The sequence below is a fragment of the Sceloporus undulatus genome, chromosome 2, assembly GCF_019175285.1.
Source record: "Sceloporus undulatus isolate JIND9_A2432 ecotype Alabama chromosome 2, SceUnd_v1.1, whole genome shotgun sequence".
In the NCBI taxonomy this organism is placed as follows: Eukaryota; Metazoa; Chordata; class Lepidosauria; order Squamata; family Phrynosomatidae; genus Sceloporus; species Sceloporus undulatus.
Window position 1 is genome coordinate 65,950,850 of NC_056523.1, and position 25,383 is coordinate 65,976,232.

General features: G+C 40.0%; 1 protein-coding gene and 1 long non-coding RNA gene across 4 annotated transcripts in view; one reads left to right on the forward strand and one right to left on the reverse strand.

Annotated features, from left to right (window-relative positions):
* The window catches only part of VGLL4 (vestigial like family member 4), a 149,333-nt gene that overhangs the window by 26,142 nt on the left and 97,808 nt on the right, over positions 1-25,383 (forward strand). The window contains exon 1 of one of the 3 annotated variants that reach the window (XM_042452090.1): positions 24,388-25,140. The exons of 1 other annotated variant lie outside the window; for it this stretch is intronic. In XM_042452090.1, coding sequence (XP_042308024.1) covers positions 25,056-25,140 — 85 coding nt within the window. In that variant the 5' untranslated portion in view covers positions 24,388-25,055. Of the gene's footprint in view, positions 1-24,387; positions 25,141-25,343; positions 25,378-25,383 lie in introns of those variants that run through there. One more of the 3 variants, XM_042452091.1, reaches the window with a different exon arrangement.
* LOC121922532 lies at positions 9,986-24,487 on the reverse strand. The gene is made up of 3 exons (XR_006102183.1): positions 24,360-24,487; positions 20,007-20,126; positions 9,986-10,171 (listed from the first exon to the last, which is right to left on the reverse strand). It is a non-coding gene; the product is annotated as an uncharacterized LOC121922532 (long non-coding RNA).

The following is a 25,383-nucleotide window of genomic DNA, read 5'->3' on the forward strand; positions in this document are numbered from 1 at the left end:
TTTCCTCTTCAGTCTCAAAAACTTATTGTTCTTGTTGAAGATCCATTACTAAAACCCTTGACTTTTAAAAGGGAAATTGCTTCAGTCTCAAGTAATGTTTTGTCCTCAGCACGGTGTGGTGGAAGGTTGGTTTGAACCTCCTGTTATATGAGGCCAAGAGAGATATGATTGGAAGCATACACATTTTCCTAATGTATCCCATTCACCATGTTATTTTACTTTTAACACAGAAGGGAGCATGGATGTGAGGGATGCTGAATCTCTCCTGCCTATACCTAACTTCTGGTTCTGTTGATCCAGGGACTTTTGACCTTCTCCTACTTACTTTTGGAGAGAGCAAAGAAGAAAAATGACTAGTCTGTTACTGCCTAAATGCTGCACAAAATGTGAAATTCAGTATATAAAAACATAAACATTCATGACAATGTGCCTATACCAAAAGCTGAAACTGAATTTGATTGCTTGTTCTTTACCTGAAGATCCCAGTTTCCTCTTTGATTCAAAGTTAAATTATATAGTTTAAACTGAGAACTGGGTTTGGATATCTTTAATTCTTAAATAGATCTTAGGTATCATACATCCAAGCTTGGGAGCCCTAAAATGGTTATTTTGCTAATCTGGCCCTGCAAATAAATGGGGTTATATGCTGCTTCAGAATATACAAATTTCTGGCCATGAGATTATGGGAGCTGTAATCCAGTATATCTGAAAGTCACCAGATTGTAGGGGGTTACCTTATAAAGTGCTGAAGCAGCATATAGTTTTGTTATAGTACTAACAGGAGATCCCCAAGAATGATAACACATGCCTACAAAAATTGTGAATCATAAAAACTTTTAAAATACGTGTGCTGTCTTTATAGGAATTTGGCATTCTAAATCCAAAAATGACCTCAGATTTGTTCCATCACGTAGTTTTCATAACTTGCTTTGGCATTTCTATGTTGCAATATGTGATTGAATGAAATGATCCTGCAAAGAATTGTCCTGCTATGAATAAGAAGGGGTTAAAGTCTTCTAATGGGTTTTCACAACACTTTAGTTTGCTGATATAATACATTAAAAACAGTATTGAATAAAGCTTTTTCACTGTAGGCTGGTGTAATTGCTTATAAACTAGAAATGTGAATAAGGGATTGGGTTATCTTAGGTCATAGCATCTCTTTCAGATGGATATACCATATGGGTGGCTTGAAGTTTATTTTGGGATATAACGATATTCAAGGGCACTTTCATGTTCGGACTGCACCAGCAGGGATTTAGAGTGAAAAAACTGCAACCAGAAAAAGCTTTTGCTTTCTCTTGTTGCATCCTTTCTCTGTTCGTAACTACAGACCCAAATCTAGTTGTTTTAACAAAAAAAAGTGCTCTCTCCTCATGTTTATTTGTAATATACAGTTTTCCTTTTAGATTGCTGGGCTTCATAACACTCTGGCTTGAATATTTTTGTTAGTCCCAGATTATGATAGACCCACTGAAGCAGACTATGGCAGACCCACTGGGTCTGCTCTAGTTTGAGTTAATCTGTAACAGGGCTTCCCAACCTTTTTGACTCGCAGACCCCTTATTTCTATGGCGGAGCCCCTAAGAGACCTACCTTATGATTTACAACTTAATGGTTTTTAGGAGTATTCTTATTATTTATTTTCATTCAATTTTTATTTCTTTCATTTTCCTGGAGCAGCTACGGAGCATCTGTGAAGTGTGCGTGGAGCCCTAAGGGCTCCTCAGAGCACAGGTTGGGAATCCCTGATCTGTAGTATTCTGGCCACTGTCTCCCTTCCACCTGGTGGTTCACTGAAAAGAAAAGGAGTGTTGGTGTTTGTGTGTATGCCTGTTGACTTATGGTGATCCCATGAATTTCATAGGGTTTTCTTAGACAAGGAATACTCAGAAGTGGTTTGCCAGTTCCTTCCTCTGATATGTATCCTACAGCTATTGGCATTTGTTGGTGGTCTCTCACCAAGTACTAACCAAGGCTGACCCTGATTTGTTTCCAAGACTGGAAGGGATCTGGTGCCTTTGGGCTGCATACACACTACAGAAACAATTATTATTATTATTATTATTATTATTATTATTATTATTAACCTTTATTTATAAAGCGCTGTAAATTTACACAGCGCTGTACATACAATCTTTTTAATTGGACGGTTCCCTGCCCTCAGGCTTACAATCTAAAAAGACACGACACAAAAGGAGAAGGGAAAGGTGGTGGGTAAGGGGCCTCTCTAGTAGGATAATACATATAAAATACATAGCAATACAGGAAATGATTCAATAAAACAATCCAGTTTCACTTTGCTTTAACTGCCTTGGCTCAATGCTGTGGAATTCTGAGGAATGTTAGTATGTTGTTCCCCAGAGCGGAGCTCCACTCTGGGGCCACAACAGACTATAGTTCTCAGAATTCAATAGCATTGAGTCAGGGCAGTTAAAGTGGTGTCAGACTGGATTATTTCTGCAGTGTGGAGGTAAAGGTAAAAGTTTTCCCTTGATGTGAATGTCTGGTTGTGACCAACTGTAGGGTGCAGTGCTCATCTCCGTTACTAAGCCTAAGAGCCAGTATTATCCAAAGATGACAGTGCTCATGTTGCAGCATGACTGAGCTGAACGCTGTTACCTTCCCACCAAAGTGGTACCTATTTATCTACTTGCAATTTTACATGCTTTTGAACTCCTAGGCTGGCAGAAGCTGGGACTAGTGATGGGAGCTCACCATCACATTGTGCTTGGGCCTCAAACTACCAACCTTCTGACCTTATGATCATCAGGATTGTAGTGTGGATGTAACCTTAGAGTATTTAAAAGATATAATGACCATGAAATGTGATGTATACTATATGTTTGTACCTGTAGATACATATCAGCAGAATCTTATGTGCAATAATTACAGGGCAGCAACAGCAAAACAACTAGGTGATTTTAAAAAACTGCTTCACTGGTCTCGGTTCATGCTACAAAGGTTACAAGTATGAATCTTTGCAGTCTACCTACATTAGTGAAAGTAAACGTTTTAATTCCATCTTTATTCCAATGCAGTGGTATCACTGGGGCCATCCTTTTAAAAATAGTATATATTTAAAATACGTAAGGTGTCAAAGTGCCTGTAGAGGTGTTAGAAAAGTTTTTATTTGCCATATTTGTATTGAAATATATTTTTAAAAAGTAAGTTGTAGTATAATTTAAATATACCATATGCTCGTTATGTGGTGTGTGAATGAAGTTTAGCATTTTCTTTTAAAAACATGCTGCATTTTAAATAAAAAGGTGAGAAGTAAGATGTGTGAACACAATGGAGATTATCACACTACACTCTTAAAGCATTGCTATTCCACTTTAACTGTTCTAGCTGCCTCCTATTGCATTCAGGGATTTGCAGTTTAGGAAGGGGCATTTAGAATATTCAGCCAGAAAGCTCTTAGGCCTCACTGAACTACAAACCCAGAATGCAACAGGAAGCAGTCAGAGCAGTTAAAGTGAAATAATAATGCTTTAAGAGTGTAGTGCCAGGGACGTAGCCAGGATTTTGGGAAGGGGTGGTGGTCCAGACTAAGTGCCACCATTATAATGGGGCTTGGGTGTAGCACACACCATTCATTGTATCTAATGGATGGGGAGGCGGGCCCCGGGCCCCCCCCCCCCCCCCCCCCCCCCCCCCCCCGCTACATCCCTGGTAGTGTGATCATCTCCAATCTCTCATTATAGAGAAGGTCTGTCTTCTTCAGAACAGAGAAAATGTCAATTCTACTCTATTACTCAAAAGTTCCTACTATGAGTTTATAATGGTCAGAGTCATGTGTTACACAAATGGCTTTTATAACCATTTTTTTTCTTGTACAGTGGTACCCCGGGATACGAAATCACCGCGTTACGAAATTTCCGGGATACGAAAAAATTAAATAGGAAAAAACTGTTTCGGGTTACGTTTTTTTTTCCCGGCTTACGAAAAAAATTTTGGTGCTTTTCGGCGCTTTTTCGCACGAAATCACGGCTTTCAGCGCTAGCGGCTATGGCTTTTTCGGGTTGCGAAATCTTTCGGGTTACGAACAGCGCCGCGGAACGAATTATATTCGTAACCCGGGGTACCACTGTATTATAAAGTTTTCTTCACATGTCTTGTGCATGCTAATGAGATTTTGAAAATTTTGCAAAAGGTGGACAGATAATTTGTTCATAATGGTTATAGTAGAACATAACAGACATTCAGAGGCTTTCAAAGCTATGAGTAGCAGTTACGCTTCCCTTTTTTAGTTGCTTTAGTTGACATATGGACAGCAAAGAGGGAAGTATGATGTAAGAGCCTGTAATCTGAACTTTATCAATGAGCAAGTTGGCCTTATGGTAACTATTAGCATGGATGATACTGCATTACAAGTGCTGTAAAAGTATCAGGATCCATTAGAAACATCAGGAAAAAGACTGCAGCAGCTGAAGGGGGTGTCAGCATAGCCATTCATGCAGCAAGAAAATTTGCTTTTCCCATAGTTTCTGTAATGCTTATTAATATATGAAAAACACAACTACTGACTCAGTTGTTTAAGAGTGCTGTTCTGGATGTCTGTTTAGAAGCAAATTTTTCACATGGAGATTTACTTTCAGGCATGGGACTGAGGTCATCTCTCAAACTGCATTTTTAACTGTATCTTGATTTAATTAGGATTCCTTTCCCCTAACCCTATCCTTCCTTCATAAGACAAAAATACTTAATTGCTTGCAGGTAAAGACAGATGACTGAGAGAAGATATGAAAGGTATCTTCACCTTGGGTTCACAAGCTGGTGAAAGATGACATAATTATGGAGGGGGGAAAAACAAATAAAACTGATCCCCAGAAACTGTTCTGACAGTTCTTATTGTAATTCTTTATCTGAAACTAAGCAGATCCAGGGCACTTTTGTGTGTGAGGCTGCCGTGTATCGCAACGTTATCATAAATACAGTATAAACTAATACTGGAGCACAAACAAAAAGAGAGAGTAAAATAATTAGAAATGCAGTGAAGAATGTGTTTGCTTAGTTCTGGAGAGAACCCTTCCATGTAATGCATACTACAAACTGGTCAGATCGGTTTTCTTTCCAGCTCTACTTCTAGTTAGCCTCAGGAAGAATTCTGACTCAGCTTCCTTATGGGTGCTGTTGCTGCACTATAATCTCTGCCTGTCTTCACTGGAGTGCCTTAGGCTGCATAATCAAGAAATGCTAAAGTTTCATTGCCACATCTAGTGATAGCTTTACCCCTCTGACTCCAGCAAGCTGCGCTTGAAATGTTTACTGTATATACTCATGTATAAGTATAGAGATAGTCCCTCCTGATTCTTCTTCTGTTCTTAATCTTCTATCGCCTTCGCCTAACAAACTTTCTGTGTTTCCTCCTGCCTCTTTGGATGAACTCTCTACACTTCTGAACTCGTGCAAACCTGCAACCTGTTCTCTTGATCCAATTCCTACTCCTCTTCTAATCTCTATAGCTCCATCTTTTCTGCCCTCGCTTCTCCATATCTTCAATCTCTCTCTCTCTACAGGCTCCTTCCCCTCGGACTTCAAACATGCTCTCATTTCCCCAATTGTGAAAAAACCTTTTCTTGACCCCTCCTCTTTGTCTAGCTATCGTCCGATTTCTCTTCTTCCCTTTCTTTCTAAGGTTTTGGAACGGGTTGTCTATTCGCGCTGTCTTGAGTTTCTTGAAGCCAATTCCATCCTCGATCCCTTTCAGTCTGGCTTCCGCCCAAGGCATTCTACAGAGACAGCTCTCACTAAGATCTCGAATGACCTTTTACAGGCCAAGGCTAATGGCCTTTACTCTGTTCTCATCCTTCTTGATCTGTCTGCAGCCTTTGACACCGTTGATCACTGTCTTCTAGTTGATATACTCTCTGACCTTGGGTTCTCAGACTCTGTTCTCGACTGGTTTAGATCTTACTTGTCTGGCAGATCTTTTGCAGTAGTTGCAGGTGGTCAGACTTCTTCTCCTGTTCCCTTATCTGTTGGAGTTCCCCAGGGCTCTGTTCTGGGTCTCCTTCTGTTTTCTCTCTACACACTGTCCTTAGGAAAACTCATCAGCTCTTTTGGCTTTTCCTACCATCTCTATGCTGATGACACCCAGCTGTATCTTTCCGCCCCTGACCTTTCTCCAAGGCTTGAACAGCAAGTTTCATCTTGCCTCACAGCTGTCTCGCAGTGGATGCGCCATCGGCGTTTGAAGCTCAACGTGTCCAAGACGGAGCTTCTTGTCTTTCCTCCTAATCCCAACCTTCAACACTCCTTTTCTGTCTCTGTGGACAACATTTCTATTCAACCAGTCCAGCAAGCCCGCAGTCTTGGTTTTATCTTTGACTCTTCTCTGTCGTGTATCCCTCAGATCCAGACCACAGCCAAGGCTTGTAGATTCTTTTTGTACAATATTGCCAAAATCCGACCATATCTCTCCGCCTCTACTGCCAAGATCCTGGTCCATGCCCTATTGGTCTCACGACTTGATTACTGTAATGTCCTCCTGGCTGGGCTTCCTCTTTTTCATCTCCGTCCTTTAATCTCTGTTCAGCATTCAGCTGCACGCATTATCACTTCCACCCACCGCTCTGACCACATCTCTCCTGTGTTGGCATCCCTTCACTGGCTCCCCCTCCCTTTCCGCATTCAGTATAAGTTCCTGCTGTCCACGTTTAAAGCCCTCCATGGACTGGCCCCTCCCTACTTATCAGACCTTCTTTCTCCTCACCTTTCCACTCGGGCCCTCCGTTCTGGTAGTCAAGGTCTGCTGTCTCAGCCCAGGATTTCCTCTGCCCCATCCCGGATTCGCCCCTTTTCACTCGCTGCCCCTCACTCCTGGAACCTTCTTCCCCCAAAAGCAAGAGCCATCACTTCTTTAACCAGCTTCAAAACGGAGTTGAAAACCATCCTGTTCAGAGAAGCCTTCCCAGGCATTGCATAATTGTCACTTACTATTTGATGTTCTTGTGGTGCCTGTTTATTGAGCCATTTCCTGTATTGCTATGTACAGTATATGTATTATCCTACTTGAGAGTATGTATTTTCCCTGGAAAACAATTAACCATCCATTATGAAGCCTCTGCCTTGGTCCAGGCCTTGGAGGTAGAGAGGAACTGCTGGACCTCTTACCCTTTCCCTCCACTACTCCCTTCTCCTTCTGTGTTCATGTCTTTTTAGATTGTAAGCCCGAGGGCAGGGAATCGTCTAACTAAAAGATTGTATGTACAGCGCTGTGTAAATTTACAGCGCTTCATAAATAAAGGTTAATAATAATAATAATAATAATAATAATAGACGTTTTAGTCAAAGGATTGACACCAAAATCTGAGTCAACTCAATGTAAGTACCGTACAGTACTTCAATGTTTATGAAAGTAGGAACCATCCCCTGGTGAAAGGCAAGAATGTAATCTGTCCTGGAAGCGCTGACTTACCTCCTCCAGCCAGCCTTTAGTATGAGCACAATCCTTCCCACACTCTCAGGTCCTCTGGGAAGAATCTTTTGCAGTCTAAGAAAACCAGACTGGTAACAATTTCCCAGAGGACATTTTCTGTTGCTGCTCCAAAAGTCTAGATTGACCTGCCGGAGGAGATCTGCCTTATAACATCTTTAGAGGCCTTTAAGAAGGCAATTAAAACGGATCTCTTCCGGCAGGCATTCCCAAATTGACCTCCTCGGAATGTTCACTCTCCAGTTGGGAATTGTCATTTTTAATGGTATTTTAAGGTGGGAGGTAGATAGGGAATTGGGTTTTATATGTTTTTCTATGTTTTTATTTGTGGTTTGTTGTGTTTTATTTTTATTGTTCTTATGTTTGTTGTTACCCACCTCGATCCAATACAGGGAGAGGCGGGATACAAATTATTATGATTATTAAGTTATGCCTCCTAGAATTCTGCAGGTTCTTTGCCATTTTTTTCCTTTGCTTCATCCTTTACATCCTTTGTTACATACTCCTAAGTTTTACCCTCAACTTATCTATGGGTTGTATCAAAATCCATAATTCTGGCCCCAAAAACTACCCTTGAGGTCAACTGATAGTTTAATATATATGAGTATATCTGTTTTCAGATTATTTTAAATCCCCCATGTTGCCTATGCTAATCTAACTTTGTCTTCAGTTGCTTGTAACTGAATATTGTAAATACCAGTGGTACTAGGGCACAACTATAGGGCAAAGGCAGGGTAATGTATGTTCTGAACAGGAGCAAGTTCCTATATTAGAGAAGTGATACTTTTCAGGAACAGGGCAAGGGAGAATGACTTTGGAGGGAAAGAACATTCGCCCACCCTTGTTTCCCTGTAGCATCACCTGTGATTGAATAGACAGGTATGTACTAGCATCTCTGTAATGCTAGTTTCTTTTGGCTTTTCAGTGCACTGTAGTTCAACAGGTCAGACAGGTTCGTCATGAAAGGACTTGTGATTTAGTAAACTGTTCTATACAGAGAAGGTGTGGTAAAGAGTGAGCCAGGAAATGGCTTCTTCAGGCAATTCTCATCAGTTATATATTTTTTTTCTTAATTATATTTCTTCATTTTGCCCTCTGCAAAATAGGTGGTATTGCAGATGATATCAGTGTACTAGATTAATTGTAGCACCTTCTTTTCTCAAGTAGAGTCACAATCTTGGATAACAGGAGAGGACAACAGGCAATGTGCTTCCATGTGCTGGTTTTCTTATATGAAGCTCCAGAAGGCTGTGCTCTATGGGGTTTAGATGGTATATACAGAAGACAGCACATTCTTGGGGGAAAATATCAGCAGTGCTTCTTATACATGCTCTTTTCTAGTGTATATAATTTCCATTAATAAGAAAATAGTATTCTGGAGACACTACTGAAGACAGCAGGGAATTTATTGCAGATAGTAACACTGTTGTCTGTAATGTTTCAGATACTTAAAATTATTGCCTTGCTGGACCAGAGCATTCTCTGTGGTTTATCTCCTTCATCTGGCAATCAGAAGTGTACTGTCTCTGAAACAGAGGGTGCATCTACACTGTAGAAATAGTGCAGTTTGACACCACTTTAGCTGCTGTGGGTCCATCCTGCGGAATCCTGGGCTTTGTAGTTTTGTGAGACATTACACTCTTTGGCAGAGAAGGCTAAAGACCTTGTAAAACTTCAAATCCCAGGATTCCATAGAGTGGCGCTACAGCGCTTAGTGATGCATTATTTCTACAATGGAGATGCACCCAGAGTCTCTACTTAACTGTAACAGCTCACAGGTTTGTTTATATAACATTAATTTTTCACAAACATTTAACATTTCTGAGGTGATTCAGCAAATATTGAATAGCTTGCATTAGGGTACGTTTTTCTTTGTAGGCTCTGTGCAATCCCACACTTGGGTATGTATCTATGTGTGTATGATATCCAAGATGATGTACCATCTAATGCAACATATTAAAAAACAAATGCTTCCTTAAATAAAAATTTAAGTAATATATTTTCTCTGGATTAAGTTTTCAATTTGTCTGCAAACACTGGTTTAGAATAGAGACAATTTTCTTGGAACTGGACAGAAAGGAGAGAGGGAGAGAGTTGGGTGCCATCAGCATACTGGTGACATCCAAACTCAAAGCCCTGGCTAACCTCTCTCTGTGGTTTCATGTCAATGTTAAATATCATGGAGGACAAAAGTGAGCACTGGAGGACCTTGCAGGCCATGGGAATCCCCTAACACCACCTTCTAAGTTAACTCCTCCAAGAGGGACCAGAACAACTACCGTACATAAGAGTGACCCTCAAGTCCCATTCCAGAAAGGTGGCTCGGAAGGATATTATAGTCAGTAGTATCAAAAGCCATTGAAAGGCCCGGCAGAACCAATAGAAACACATTTCCTCTATCCAGTTTCGTGCATAGGCCATCCACCAAGGCCTGAAGCCAGAGTGAAATGGGTTTAGACTAGAGAATGTTTCATCCAGGGATCCCTGGAGCTGGGAGGCTGCTGCACACTCCAGAACCTTGCCCCCAAAAGGATTATTGGAGACTGGGTGATAATTTTTTTAATGCTTCTCTTAATAAGCTACAGCGACGTCTGGTCCTTTGCATCACTCTTTCACACTTCTTCTCTAGCTTTAGCTTTAGGATCCTGGCAAACTGAGTACAAACATTAGGCAGACCTGTTTCTCTTGCAGAGCTGAACCTTTGCCATGATGTGATGTGTTCAGGTGGTACTGTCAGGAAACACAAGAAAATAGCAATGAGTGCTTCTTATTGTAAGACCTTTTAAATTTTTATTCGGATTTGGGGAGGCATTTGAGTTCAACTTTAGGCAGCAAAAACTGTTTTTTGGGCAAGCACTGTTCCTTTGGCTTCAATTTCCAAACGTGTAAATCAACAAACGGACACAGGAAAAACACATGATTTGTAGAGGAATTATTAACAATTGGCATTTGAGTTGTAAATGATCACTTGCAACTAGGATATGTGTAATAAACCTCTCTGTATTTAGAACATGTTAGTGTCACTGTGTGACTTTATATTTTGATTTTGAAAACTGTAGAATAAGGGGATTATTGAATGAATTATGCCTGTACTTGCCAGTACAGGAATTACTTTTCTGTAGGGATGACTTTAATTTTTTTAGTATTATCCTAATCTTCTTAATCTAAACATTTATGAGCAAGTGTTTTTTTAAAGCTCGGAATGTGTTTAACAAAATCTGCAAGTATGAGTCACAAAGAATATATTTAAAATTGCAAATAGAGTGGGCCCTTGGGATCAAGTGTGGTTTGGTTCCAGCTCCCCCATGGATACCAAAATCTGTGGATACTCAAATCCCATTAAACACAGTGGCATAGTAAAATCCTTTACCAGTATATAAAATGACAAATCAAGGTTTGTTTTTTGGAATTTGTATATTTTTCAAATATTTTCATGTTGTGGATACTTGAATCTGTCGATAAAGAATCTGTCGATACAGAGAGCTGACTGTAATGAGTGCAGTAGTCCTTTTCTACTTTTTAAAAACAAAAATTAACTTTAACAGTATATTTACATTTATCAAAAGCTAGTGCAGTAACTAGGGGTTAGCATGTCTCTATTATAAATGTTGTTGTGTGTGCTTGCTGCCCTTATGTTGATCCTGACTTATGGTGACCCCATGAATGAGACATCTCCAGGACACCCTAAACTTAATAGCTCTGCTCAGGTCTTACATACTCAGTGCAGTGGCTTCCTTGAGTGCACTGAACTGTATCTGCACTGTAGAAAGAATTCAGTTTGACACTACTTTAACTGCCATGGCTCCATCCTACATAGTTCTGGAATTTGTAGTTTTGTGAGGCACCAGCACCCATTGGTAGAGATGGCTAAAGAGCCTCTAAAACTATAAACTCCAGGATTCCATAGGAATCCTTAAAGTACAGCTAAAGTGGCGTCAAATGGAATTATTTCCACAGCCTATACACACTGAGTCTATCTCCATCTGTAATATGATCATCCTCTTTTCCTACTGCTTTCTACTGTATTGTTGTGTACCTTAAAGTCATTTCCTTCTTAAAGTGACCCTATCATGGGGCTTTGTTGGCAGGTTTTGTTCAGAGGAAGGTTGCTATTGCCTTCCTCTGAGGCTGAGAGCATGTGACTTGCCCAAGGTCATACAGTGGGTTTCATGGCTGAACAGGGAATTGTACCCTGGTCTCCAGAGTCCTAGTCCAACACTGAAACCACTACACTACGCTGGCTCTCGCTTTCTAGCTTACAAAGCATTATTGCCTTTTCGTGTGAGTTATGTGTTCTCATGATATGGTCAAATATGATAGCCACAATTTAGTCGTTTTGGCTTCTGGAAGAGTTCAGGCTTGATTTTTTCTAGTACCCATTTCTTTGATTTTTAAGCAGTTTACAGTACTCTCAGAACTGCTCTCCAGCACCAAATCTCAAATGAGTTGATTTTCTTCCCTTCACCGTCCAGGTAGAAATATGATGACATGGACAATCCTAACTTCAGTATTCAGTGAGGAATCTCTGCACTATAGAATCCTGTCTACTTCTTTCATAGCTGCCCTTCAAAGTCCTAGGTCTAAAACACATTGCAGAAATTATCCAGTTTGAGACCGCTTTAACTGCCTGAGCTCAATGCTACAGAATTCTGAGAACTGTAGTTTTGTGAGGTATTTAGGCATCTCTGTCAGAGAGCTCTGGTGCCACAATAGATTACAATTCCCAAAATTCCCTAGCACTGAGCCAGGGCAGTTAAAGCCATCTCAAGCTGGATTATTTCTGCAGCATGTTTTGGCCCTTAGTCTTCTTTTGATTTCTTGACTCCAGCTCCCAATGTGATCCAAATTTCCTTTTTCCAGTTTCACAGATTGTGACATACTTTAGCATTGTTTTTATTTCAACATTTTTGATATATTAAAAAGATAACAACAAAAATTCAGCATGTTGCGACACAGAGAAGAGGGAAAAGCATAGGTCACATCACAGAAAAAAAATTACAGGGTAGCCACATATGTAGACATAATGTGTGGCAGCACTTCCCATACTATCACAACATAAAATGCAGAGACTGTGATGATGACCATGTTACACTTTCCCCTTGTATTCTTTTACCATTTATTGTTACCTGATGTAGAAGCTAGTGAAATTTTGAAACCTAGCATGAGGTATTTTGCACTGTTTGGTTGGTCCAGTAAATGTATTGCTACAGTATGGAGTTTGGGTTTTATATCTCCCAGAAATATAATTATACCATAATCTTACTCCCATAATATCCTAAATGTGGGCTAGGGTGGGCTGGAATGAAGTAACAGTTGCTATTTTTTAAAAAAAAATATTAGAAACATAAAAAGCATATAGTCACCAAACCCTGATGAATGTGGCAGGAAAAATGAAAATAAACAAAAATCACTTTTGAGAGTTGTCAGTTTTTAATAATGAATGTGATTCACTAAAAAGGTTGAAAAAAACATATGCAATGTTCACAGTTGCCTTTAGGAGACAGTGTTGTACTAATAATGTATCTGAAGACATAAGTATTTAAAATTGGTGCAAAGGAAAACAAAGGGTTTTATGGTACAAGATTTCTCACAAACTAAATCCCACTTTACCAGATACATGAGGTCTAATCCTCAGGTGACAGTCAGATGGTCATATATGAGTACAGTAAGGGGGGAGGGGATGGAAATAGTGAGTCCACAAGGGCATGGCATTCAAGAGGGAGTGCTAAATTTTGAACAAATCTAAAAAAACATAAAGACATAAATCCATCTATAAAAGCTTTTTTATCTATGCAGTGCTTACTTAATACTTATCATTGCAAAGAGCACTCTATTCTCAATCGAGTGTATTTCAATGCAACCCAAGTGTAAAGTATATCTAGAACTATCCAAATTGTGCTCTTCTCTCCAGCCATAATCTGCCAATTTAAAATTGCATTTTAAACATCTGATAAAGAATTGTAGTTTTTAAGATGTCAGGAGGCTTTTTTGTGCTTTAGTCTTTTGTGTTTCATGCTTTGGTATATAGCATATTTATAGTCTTATAACTGACACAGTTGCACAAAGCAAAAACCAACATCTCAAAATGGAAAGTGCAGTAGTGGATGGCTAAAAAGTCTTATCAATAAATGTAAAATATTATGGTATTGTCTTTTTTTATATATAGAACAAATTCTATAGTACAACATACTTAACACTCATTGCAGTTCAGTGTGGTCTTTTTGCATACTGGTTATATTTTTTCATGGAAATATTTTATAAGAACAGTGGGAATTATTGTTTCAGGAATAACAGTTAAAGGAATTTTGTAAAAGACACCTTTTGTTGGAAATTGTAGCATTTGCTCAATAAAATGTGTACAAGGACTTGTTATTTAAGAATGAGCAGATTAGGGAAATTCAAACCAAGGATGGGATGTTCTATGATCAGAAGAACATATTACATGATCAAAATGAAAGAAAAAGACAATGGAAGCAATACACAGAAGAGCTATATAAAAGAGATGAAAAAATGAATGATACATGGAATGAAGAACCATGCAAAGATGGATCCCAAATTTTTGAAAGCGAGATGGTAGTGGCACTAAAAGAAATTGGAAAGAATACAAGATCAGAAACAGACGATATCCCAACTGAACTGCTTTAACCCATGCAAACAGAATGTATTCCAGTGACAACTAAAACTAAAACATGCCAACAAATACGGAAAACAAAACAGTGGCCAACAGATGACAATTGATGAATATGCATCCCCATTTACACAAAAGGAGACACAAAAGATGGCAACAACTATAGGACAACGCAATATTCCATATTCCATGCAAGCAAAATTCTGCTAAAAATTCTGCACCATAGACTGCAATCATATACAGAGCGAGAAATCCCAAGGGTGCAAGTGGGTTTCAGGAATGAAGATGCACTAGGGACCACATTGCAAACATATGATGGATAATGGAGTGCACCAAGGAATTATAGAAGAAAGTAAGCATATGCTTTATAGATTATAGCAAAGCCTTTGACTGCATAGACCATGAAAAGCTCTCAAAGCTTAGACCATGAAAATCCTCTCAAAGAAATGGAACTGCCACTACATCTGACAGTTCTGTTGAGGAATCTGTACTTAGGACAAGAGGCTGCCATAAGCACAGAATATGGAGAAACAAAATGGTTCCCACCTGGCTATGGGGTCAGGCAAGGCTGCATATTCTGCTCTGGTCAGGCCCCACCTGGAATACTGTGTCCAGTTCTGTGCACCACAATTTAAAAACGATATTGAAAAACACGAGCGCGTCCAAAGGAGGGCGACTAAAATTGTGAAGGGTCTGGAAACCATGCCCCATAAGGAATGATTTAGGGAGATGGGGATGTTTAGCTTGGAGAAGAGAAGATTAAAAGGTGATATGATAGCCCTGTTTAAATATTTGAAGGGATGTCATGTTGGGGAGGGAGCAAACTTGTTTTCTGCTGCTCCAGAGACTAGGACCCGGAACAATGGATGCAAGCTACAGGAAAAGAGATTCCACCTCAACATTAGGAAGAACTTCCTGACAGTAAGGGCTGTTCAACAATGGAACACTCTTCCTCAATGGAGAGTGGTGAAGTCTCCTTCTTTGGAGGTCTTTAAGCAGAGGCTGGATGGCCATCTGTCAGGGATGCTTTGATTTATATTTCCTGCATGGCAGGGGGTTGGACTGGATGGCCCTTGCGGTCTCTTCCAACTCTATGATTCTATGATTTTATCACCCTATTTGTTCAACTTCCATGCAGAAAATATCATATGAAAAACAGGCTTAGAATTGGTAGGTAGAAGAAGGAGTGAAGATAGGAGGAAGGAAAATTAGCAATCTAAGATATGCAAAGGTAGACCTACTGCTGAATATAAAGAAAATAATTACCATGGGGAATTTACATAAATTCCACCTAGATAGTGAGGAAATCGAAATAGTCAAAGATTTCCCATAGTTTGGTTCAAAAATTGATCGGAACAGAGATTACAGTCAAGCAGATTAGGAATGGGAAGGGCAGCTATGAAAGAACTGGGCAAAATCTTAAAGTGTAAAGATATATAACTGAACATTAAAGTCAGAATTGCCCAAGCCATTATATTCCCCATCACCATGGAGGGATGTCAGACCTGGACAGTCAAGACAGTGGATAGGAGAAAATTCATTTGAGATGTGGTGTTGGAGAAGACTAGTGTTGAGGATACTATGGATAGCCAAAAAGACAAACAATTGGGTTCTAGAACAAATCAAGATTAAACTCTCTCTGGAAACCAAGGCCCCATATAGCCAGGCCAAAATAAAGCTGCTTCGGGTCACATTGGAGGTATGCTGTTTAAATTATGCATACGTCCTAAGAGTCTGGAAGCCACGTCAAAGCCAACCAAATTGTGCGGCGCTGCTGTGTAGCAAGAAAGGAGTGCACGGAAGTGGCTCCTTTTCTGCAGCACAATTGCACCGCACCAAAGCACCAACGACAGTGCAATGATGTGCCAGCGGCGCAGCCCCATTTGGATGCTGTGCCACTGACACATCATCAGTGCGCGTACCATCTGGATGGTGCTGCGCAGCTGCAGTGTGCCCATGACATGCTAGGGTTGCAGGGCATGTGCACGCCCTGTCCCCGAGCAACACTAGCACGTCATGGGCGCACTGCAAAGGGCCTGCCTGTACCGGGCCCAAGATAACTAAATTAAGGCAGTCTTTCTTTGGCCACCTTTTTTTTAGATTTGTCCCAAACTTAGCACTCCCTCTTAAATGCCATGCCCTTGTGGACTCACTATTTCCATCCCCCCCACCCTTACTGTACTCATATTTATATTTGACCATCTGATGGTCACCTGAGGATTAGATTCATTAGAAAAGACAATAATGCTGGGGAAAGTAGAGGGCAATAGAGAGGAAGACTGCACACCAAATGGGTAGACCCAATCAAGGAGGTCTCATGTCTGAAGCTGCAAGATCATAGAATCATAGAATTGCAGAGTTGGAAGAGGCCACAAGGGCCATCCAGTCCAACCCCTGCCATGCAGGAACTCTCAATCAAAGCATCCCCGACAGATGGTCATCCAGCTTCTGTTTAAAGACCTCCAAGGAAGGAGACTCTACTACACTTCGAGGGAGTGTGTCCCACTGTTGAACAGCCCTTACTTGAGGTATTTATTTCAAAGTGGAAGAAAAACAAAGGATGTAAATGAGAAAAATGTGGGGACTGGGAATTAGATGGAAACAGTATACCTGGAAGTCCTGCTAGTTTTACTTTCTTAGGGAGATATAACTGTACACTTTCAGATGCCAAAAGATGTTGATGAAAAAGTAGGGCTAGAATAATTAGAATCACGGAGTTGGAAAGGCTATCTAATCCAATCTTCTGCCATGCAGGAATATACATTTTAAAAACCCTTTAAGAGCTGGCCATGCAATTTGTATTTTAAAACCTCCATACATAGATTATCCACCACATTCTGAGATGGTCTATTCCAATGTCAAATGGCTCTTGCAATCAAAATGCTATTCCTTATATTTAGGTGGGAACATTCTAATTTGAATCCATTGGTTCTTGTCATGGTCTCTGGAGCAGCAGAAAACAATCTAGCTTCATTGTCTACATGACATCCATTCAGATATTTAAATATGACTATTATGTTCTCTTCTTCAAAAACTACCACTGAAGATTTTAAGACTACATTTTGTTCTGGAGTTATGCATCTTTAGCAGGAATAAGATCACCATTCATTTTGCAATGGTGGAACAAGAAGATATGTAATGCAGTGAATATGATCTAATGCAAGTATAATATAGTGAATTTACATTAGAGATGAGCTACTGATGCACATTACTTATGTAATTCTACACCTGTGATCCCACATCATTGTCATAATGATAAAAACAGAGCTGGTGGAGCAGAAGGAGTAGATTTTAATTCAGAGTCCATCCTACTCAGACTCTGCTCAGACAATGCTGTAATGTTGTGCTTGCAGAAAAGATGATGTAAGAACAACTTTGTGGTCAGTGGATAACTCCAAAGGACTATCCCCTATCTTCTCCCTCCCACCGTCCTCTGAGCTTTGGATTTGATTAACTAAGAGGCTAACTATATAGGCCCCAACAATATTACACATACTACATACCAAAAGGGGGTTATGTATGTCCCCTTGACATCATGTAGCATGGAATATACAGATGTCTAAGTGGGAGCTTTGGTCAGAGTGCCTATTATGCAGAGGGAACACTTGGGGCTGTTTGAGCAAACAACAAAGGGAAGAAATGGTGATGAATAGAAGTTGTTTTCTCTCAGAAAGATCACAGAGGCTTTGCAGGACTCCTGGCACAAACTTGCAAAGGAAACTGTAGTTGCATGTCTGTAGATTGGGATGCAAGAAAAAGAGACCCCATACAGGTAATCATAGGGAGATGCCTCATTGTGGATACTGACTCTTGAACAATCTTGTCCTTTTTTCCAAAAATAGAGTTTCTCCTTTTCTGTATGAAAAAACTCCACTTGTTTAATACACCTCCATTGCCTGACAGGTTATTCTGCTGTCTCCAACACTAGGGAAATAAGCAGTGTGTGGTCTGGAGTCCCTGTTTTCCAAAGTGCCACCCATGGACTGGCCAAGGCTATGGGGGACCCCACTCCAGAAACCATTTTTTGGATTCCTGTTGATATGCGGCTACTGGACAAACAGAAGTTCGTCTTGTAGGAATAGAGCCCGGATATATGGAATAGAACAAAAAATCAACTCAGGTAAACTTCCAGTGCAAGCTTCTGCCTTGGATGAGTGAGTACAGTCTCTGCAATTACAGTAGTCTTCCCTGTGCACCTGGAGCCAAGCACATAGCACTGGTGGCAATAAACAGTGGGATGCCATTTTTTCTTCCCTAAGATCTTTTGTTACTCAGTAATGCAGGACAGGAATTCAGCAACATCTAGCATGAAAATATACTATTTTAAATATTTTAATATTTTTGAGCATAAAAAACATTACCCTGGCAAGACAGGATTTTGACTGATAAGGGCATCTGCTAAATGTAGCTGGACATTATGATGGTAGGGTCTTCTTTACAATATCTGGCTGGGGCATATTATAATTTTTTGCTGTTCTTTGGATCTGCCAGTAGTTTTAAAGTTAGAACTTAGAGTGACTTATTAATTGATTATTTAATTTTACATTTATTACTGTGAGATGTTTAATTATTGCCATACATCTTCTGAGTCTACCTGATCTGGAATTCCAAAATCAAAAATATTCCAAAATTGTCCATATGGGTGGCTGAGACAGTGATACCTTTGCTTTCTGGTGGTTCAATGCACATAAACTTTGTTTCATGCTCAGAATTATTTTTAAAAATTGTACAGTCAAACTCTCTGTTTATGTGGGCTTCGAATCCACGTCACTCGATTACACACTAGGGTCAATCAGAGGGACATAAAATGGGGTGCCTGTGCCTGTGGTGTGTGCGTGTGCCTGTGGCATATTTCCATTTTTGCCAGGGGGTCTGGAACAGACCCCCCATGAAAACGGAGGGGCAACTGTATATACAATTATCTCCAGGCTATGTGTATAAGGTGTATATGAAACCTAAATGAATTTTGTGTTTAGACTTGGGTCTCATCTCCAAAATTATGTGTATGCACCAATTCCAAAATAAAAAAAAATCCAAAATCCCAAACACTTCTGGTTCCAAGCATTTTGGATAAGGGAGGCTCAACCTGTACAGTGGACCCTTGTTAAAATGCTGGGGTTTGGCCCCAAGATCCCCCGTGGATAACAAAACCCATGGATGCTCAAGTTCCATTAAATATAATGACATAGCAAAATGGTGTCCCTTATAAAAAATGGAAAATCAAGGTTTGATATTTGAAATTTATGCTTTTTCTGAACATTATCAAACCATGGATGCTTGAATCCGTGTATAAGAAATCCATGTATAAGAAGGGCCGACTGTATTTATTTTGCCTGTCATTTTTAAGCAGAAAGATCAGATATAAATATGTAAATAACCATGCTCATGTGTGAAGTTGGAAGCCATGGGTGTATTCCCACTCCCCCCCCCCCCTGTTTACACTACAACTTTTAAAAGGTGAGAATGGTCATGTGGAAGCTATACTTAAATTTTTCAAGGGTACTCTTGCTCACTCTGCCTACACAGAGCACTCTGTTAGCCTACAGTGCTGTTTTCTAGAGTCCATTTTTCTTTGACATGGATTGCCTTCTTTCTCCATGCTTTCTCTTCTCATACAAACACCAAAACAGTGGATTGTCCATGTGGTACTGGTGTGATCTACAAGGAGGCTTGAATGTTTCTTTGGGGGAGGGGGAGAGCTTTAGACCTATGTGTATTTTGTTCAGGCCTCTTATATACCAGAATATGAGTGAGTTGGTTGGTATGACTGAAATAGTACTCTTTCCTTCCTTCCAAGACTAGATCAAGGCATCTGGGTCCCTGGAGCATGTCCAAAAACAGCCACCACCCCCTTTGGTCATATGTGTATGATACATTTCCTTAGAGCAGGGTGGACAACTTTCCCCCAGGCCCCCCATGAGTTACATCCCCCAATACCTCTGTTTTCCTGTGCAGACCTTCTCAAAATGGTGACAGGAAGTGAAGGAGCATCTCTTCTTGTACTTGTGTATGTGTGTGTCCGTGCCAGCAAACAGTTCCAGCAGAACCATGGTGTCCCTAAATGTTGAGGGTTCAAAAGTATTTGCTTCAGTTGCAGTACTGATAAACTAAGCCTTGCTTTCTCATTCCAAAATGGCAAAATGCTGATCATTTCCTCTGATCTGTCAGGAATTTATCTGAGGACAGTCCTTGAGCTTGTGGATATGAATACCCGTTTATGCCCTTCAACCCGTGGGAAATAGAGCCATCTAAAAAAGAGGATGCTGTGGTTGCGTCTTGGTAGTGTGCTTGTAACTGGTATATAAGAGGGTGTGTGAGGTTGGTTTCCTGATACCACTGTGGGGTGTCTGCTGCTATTGTGCTTTGGTGGCTTATCTCATGGGCTGTATGAGGGCATCTGGAGTGCTTGGTGCTGTGATTGGTGGCTCAGAGGTAGGAATGGCAGAAGGCCATAGGGATGGATAATGCTTTATTCTGTCTTGAATGACACTAGTACTGTATGATTTTTCTTTCTTCTTTGCTGGTGACTGGGGGTTTAGTGGGACTATATGATCAGTTGATCCTGGAAGTAAATGGGGGGGGGGGGGAGAGATGGAAATAGTAGGCGGCCATTGCCAAAGCCTGTCAAGGAAGAGCATAGGCATGTTCCGAAAGCTGAATTAAAATGTAGAAAGATGCTAAATACAGACAGTTTTTCATTTCAGAACTAAACATGAAATTAAGGAGAGTAAGCCATTCACTTTATAGAGATGTTAGCTTTAAACAGAAAAAAATATAAAACCAGCCAACATATTAAAACTTGCATTTCAAAAGTGAGCTGTCACCAGATAATTAGCAAAAATAGTTTCTTTTTTAAAAAACAAAACATAGTTGTATTTATCAAAATGTAGGCAAGCCTGTTTGCATACATTTTTCTAGGGACTCATGAAGTGCACACTGTCAAATACTGTCAGAATTATTAAGTCAGTAAATAAGATAGACAAATGTAATTTCAAATGTTCAAAATTTGGCTGGATCCATAGAAGGGATTAGATGGAGAAAGGATTCAATGAAGCATTTTGATACTATGATATAGTTGTAAACAAAAAGATGTGTAGGAAATTGGATATAGGACCATACACTTTATTTGAAAAACATATTATGGTAAATCATAATTTGGTGGTTTGGTGTTAATCTGGGAAGAAATAACAATAGTCTGCAATGGGTCTGTTTCAGTTTCATTGCTGTTTGGTATCTTAATGGTCTTGTATGCAAGGAATGCAGAATAGAGTGCATTACTAAGTGGCATTTCCACTTTTAAAAATCCAGTCCTAAATCCCTATGTTGCCTTTTTGTTTTAAATGTGGAAAATATGAAGAGTAGTTTGGTAAGATTCTTGTTGTACCTTCTGGGAAGGAAGGAGAAAATCAAGGTACTGTATATGTTCACTCTTCTAAATTTCTGCACAAATCCTTTGAAAGATTATAAATATTGGGACATTCTGTATTAAGACTTTGAAAACCTAGGATCAAAGAATCATAGTGGATCTTGGTTTGAACCTTTAAACATAACACTGCTTTCTATGAGTTCTTATGCAATAGCCTCTAAAAAGCTTCAAGGAGTGGAAGATGCCTGTTATTTTTTTTAAAAAAGATTACTGAATTGTTTCTTAAAATTGATAGCCAAACAAAACTTTAAACGTTTAAGGTTCTTGAAATGGGGATGTTCTCATTCTTCTTTTCAGCAATTTTAAAAAGAAAAACGCTGCTATCCTAACCTTCTTTAATCTCATTCCCAAGCCTCCCTGGTGCTTAAACACTGCCATTGCTTATGCTATTCTCTTAACTCATTTTCTGAAAACCTCAGCTGAATAGCACATCCAGGACTATATGGTAGCGTACTGTAACTGAAACAAGGATTCCAGGTCCTCCCACTCAGTTAATGTCAAGCACCACAAATTGATATTCTTAGAGACCACATTTTGCAACTGGATAGGAAAAGAAACTGACCAAGAAAGTACACTGAACCATTCTATTTCCTAAACCACTTGGAAGGGGCCCACAAAATGTGAGACAGAGAGGCACTCCTCAGACAATTTCCCAGAATAGACCTCTGGTGATCTTTTTGGGTGGAGTCATGCAACGGCGATTATTTCCCCCCCATACTTTATGGAGAGTTTTAAAAAAAAACATTGTTGGGCCAAATTTAGTTAATTATGTAGTGGATTTGTTTAGAATAATGTGAGATCATAGTATTATTTCAGATAGTTTGACAGTGGGACTAACAGGACACATCTTAATAAAAGTTTGTTTCCCCTGTTTTGGCCCATTTCTTTTTTCAGCCTGTGAAGCTGCCTAGTTAAATAGATCTTTACTGCTTTTTCCAACTGAATGTCATATTAACATTTGTTTCCAGGCAGGCATGGAGGATATGTCGTCTTCCTGATGTGCAGTTCTTATCAGGCCTAGCCAGCATAGTCTATGGTATAGGCTAATGGAAGCTGAGGTCTAACAACAGATGTAGAGCCATATATTCCCCATCCTCATTTTAAGGGAATATGGTGTTTAATGATGTTCAGACTTGAAAGAAGGAGTCTACTTAAATTTCTTTTGGGTAGATGACATCATATTTGAACGTGTGTCAAGTGAAGGAATTAGAGAAATATGGCTAAATCTAATATTAATCTCACTTAGAGGCCCATTGAAATCAGTGTGAGTAACAGTTCAGTTTAATGTGTCTCTTCTAGGTAGGACTAACACCATGTTTAGCCCAGAGAAAGGAGACAGAAACATGTTTTTGGTTTTATTCTCATTCTTTTTACATGGAAGAAATGACTATTTAGTCAAGTAGACTTCTAGTATTTGTGCTTGAGAGAGTAGCATTTTGTAAAAACATACAAAGAATGGTTTTGGTTAAATGCAGTCAAGGTCACACAATAGACTAATTGAAATCAATGGGATTTAAAATAGTCATGTATAGTCAGTCAGATTGGCTTCAGTGAGCCCGCTCTAAAAAAATATGCAGGTATGAAAGAAGTATATAAAATTAGAGGAAAACATTTTCAAAACATTAAATCCCTAATTGCCAAGCTTCCCCTGTTAAGGCATTAATTTTGGTAAGGGAAGTTGGTTTTCAGGCATTGATCTACCAGACTGATTTTTATTGACTAAAGGTTCATATGATGACACTGATTATGGCTATTCCACCTCCAAGGATGATTCATATCCATCTGTATAAACAACATTAGGATCAAGGTTTGAAGTGTATCAAAACAAACCACATCCTGAAATAAGAGCAGAAGACACACACACACACACACACGCACACACAGAGAATCTTTTACTTTCAAGACAGGGAAGGCTCAAATAGTCAGATCCCTAGATACTAAAATGCTCCCTCATAAGTTTTTTTAAAAAAAGCTTTCAAAAGTTCTGTATTTCAAATATACTAATTTATGGATTAAATCATAACACCTTAATAATTAATTCTCTTTAACTCAGGTGCAGTTGATTGATAATGCTAGTTAATAGTTCAGCATAGTTTTGAGATAGAGTGTGAATAACTTGTTGGTATGTCAGATAACACATTGTATTAATAAACTCGTGTGTGTGTGTGTGTGTGTGAGAGAGAGAGAGAGAGAGAGAGAGAGAGTTGTGTGCCTTTGAGTCATTTCCAGCTTATGGTGATCTTAAGGTTTTCTTGCCAAGATTCAGAAGGGGGGGGTGCCATTGCCATCCTCTGAGGCTGAGAGAGTGTGACTTGCCCAAAGTCATCCAGTGCCTTTCAATGGCTGAGCTGGGAATCAAACCCTGGTCTCCCAGAGTCCTAGTCCAACACTCAAACCACTACACCATGCTGGCTCTCAATACCTGCCTGCCTGCGTGTGTGTGTGTGTGTCTGTCTGTCTATCTATCCCTCCCTCCCTCCCTTCCCCGCCCTCTTTTCGGGTATATATATATATATATATATATACACACACACATACACATACACACACAAGTGTGTGTGTGTGTGTGTGTGTGTGTGTGTGTATTTGAGGGGAAAAGGAACAAAAATCTAGTGATAATGCTTTCTTGCTTTAAAAAACACACAAATGGCCTCAAATATTAATCCTTTAATATTAATTGTTAATGCTACTTTTGATTAACAATGTGTAATCATGATGAAGGCAGATTAATCTGTCCTTTCAAACAGTAAAGAAAACTAAAATAAAATAGAGCAATGGGGGCGGGGTGGACTAAAAGAAAAAAACCCTTCCAGGAAAAAAAGGGAAGAAAGAAAATTTATCTGACTCTGTGGCTAATGTTTTACCAAGGGCTGCTCCTTCCTACTCCCTTCTTTTTTCTGCCCCTTTCCCAGCTCTGCCTCGGGAGCTCTGCTTCCTGTAAGGGCAGAATCTGACATGGCCCCTTGGCTGCTTTTTTCAGCAACTCTTCCTCCTCCTGGGCCTTGCTTTCAAACACTCTGTGCATTTGGAGAGCCTGATCTTGTGCAGAAAATATCCCTGACATTTGAAGAGCTCCAGGGATTCAGGGAGCATGCTCAGTCCTCTCTCTCTGTCTGCTAGGAAGAGGAAGCTAGTTTACATAGGAGTCATACCAAGCATAGCCTGCATGTCAGTGCAGTTAACTTGCAGCAGGCTGTGAGCAGAAGAAGGAGCATGTCTTTGTCCTAGGAAGTTTTCAGTGCTCTTCCCCCTCCTCCTCACCAATCTGGAGGGAGACCTAGGAGCAGTTTCAACAGGATCTGGGGACACAATATACTTCAGACTCTCTGCCTCTAGTTCAAGAGGAAGGGGATTTCTTCCTCCCTCCCCCACTTTCCCCTCCAGATTCTCCCCTTTTTAAAAAATATACTTTGTTTTGCTTAGTCGGAGGCTGGGCCGTGAGCTTGTGGAAGTCGGAAAAGAGTCAGGAGCTACTCAAGGAGCCGCCTTTGCCTGCGTGCTTGTTTTGGTTTTGGAGGGGCGAAAAGCAAGCAAGCTGGTCTTCTTTGCTAGCCCACTAAATGCTATTTATGAAGATGGACCTGTTGAACTATCAGTACTTGGACAAGATGAACAACAACATTGGCATTCTCCGCCAATACGAAGGTAACTCAAATTCATAGTGCACTGTAATGTTACGCCTTTGTAAGTTCAAGTGGGCTGTCTCTCCTGTGTTCGACTTTTGACTGTATTTGGCTTATTTTGTTTCCTTTGTGTTACAGTTGGGATTTTGCAACAGTATTTGATCTTTTAGCTTGGAAAGGTTCCCCTCCCTCCTTGAAACATTGTGACATTCTGAGACAGGAGAAAGGGTGTGTTTTGGTGTGGGAAGAGCTTACAAAGGTAACC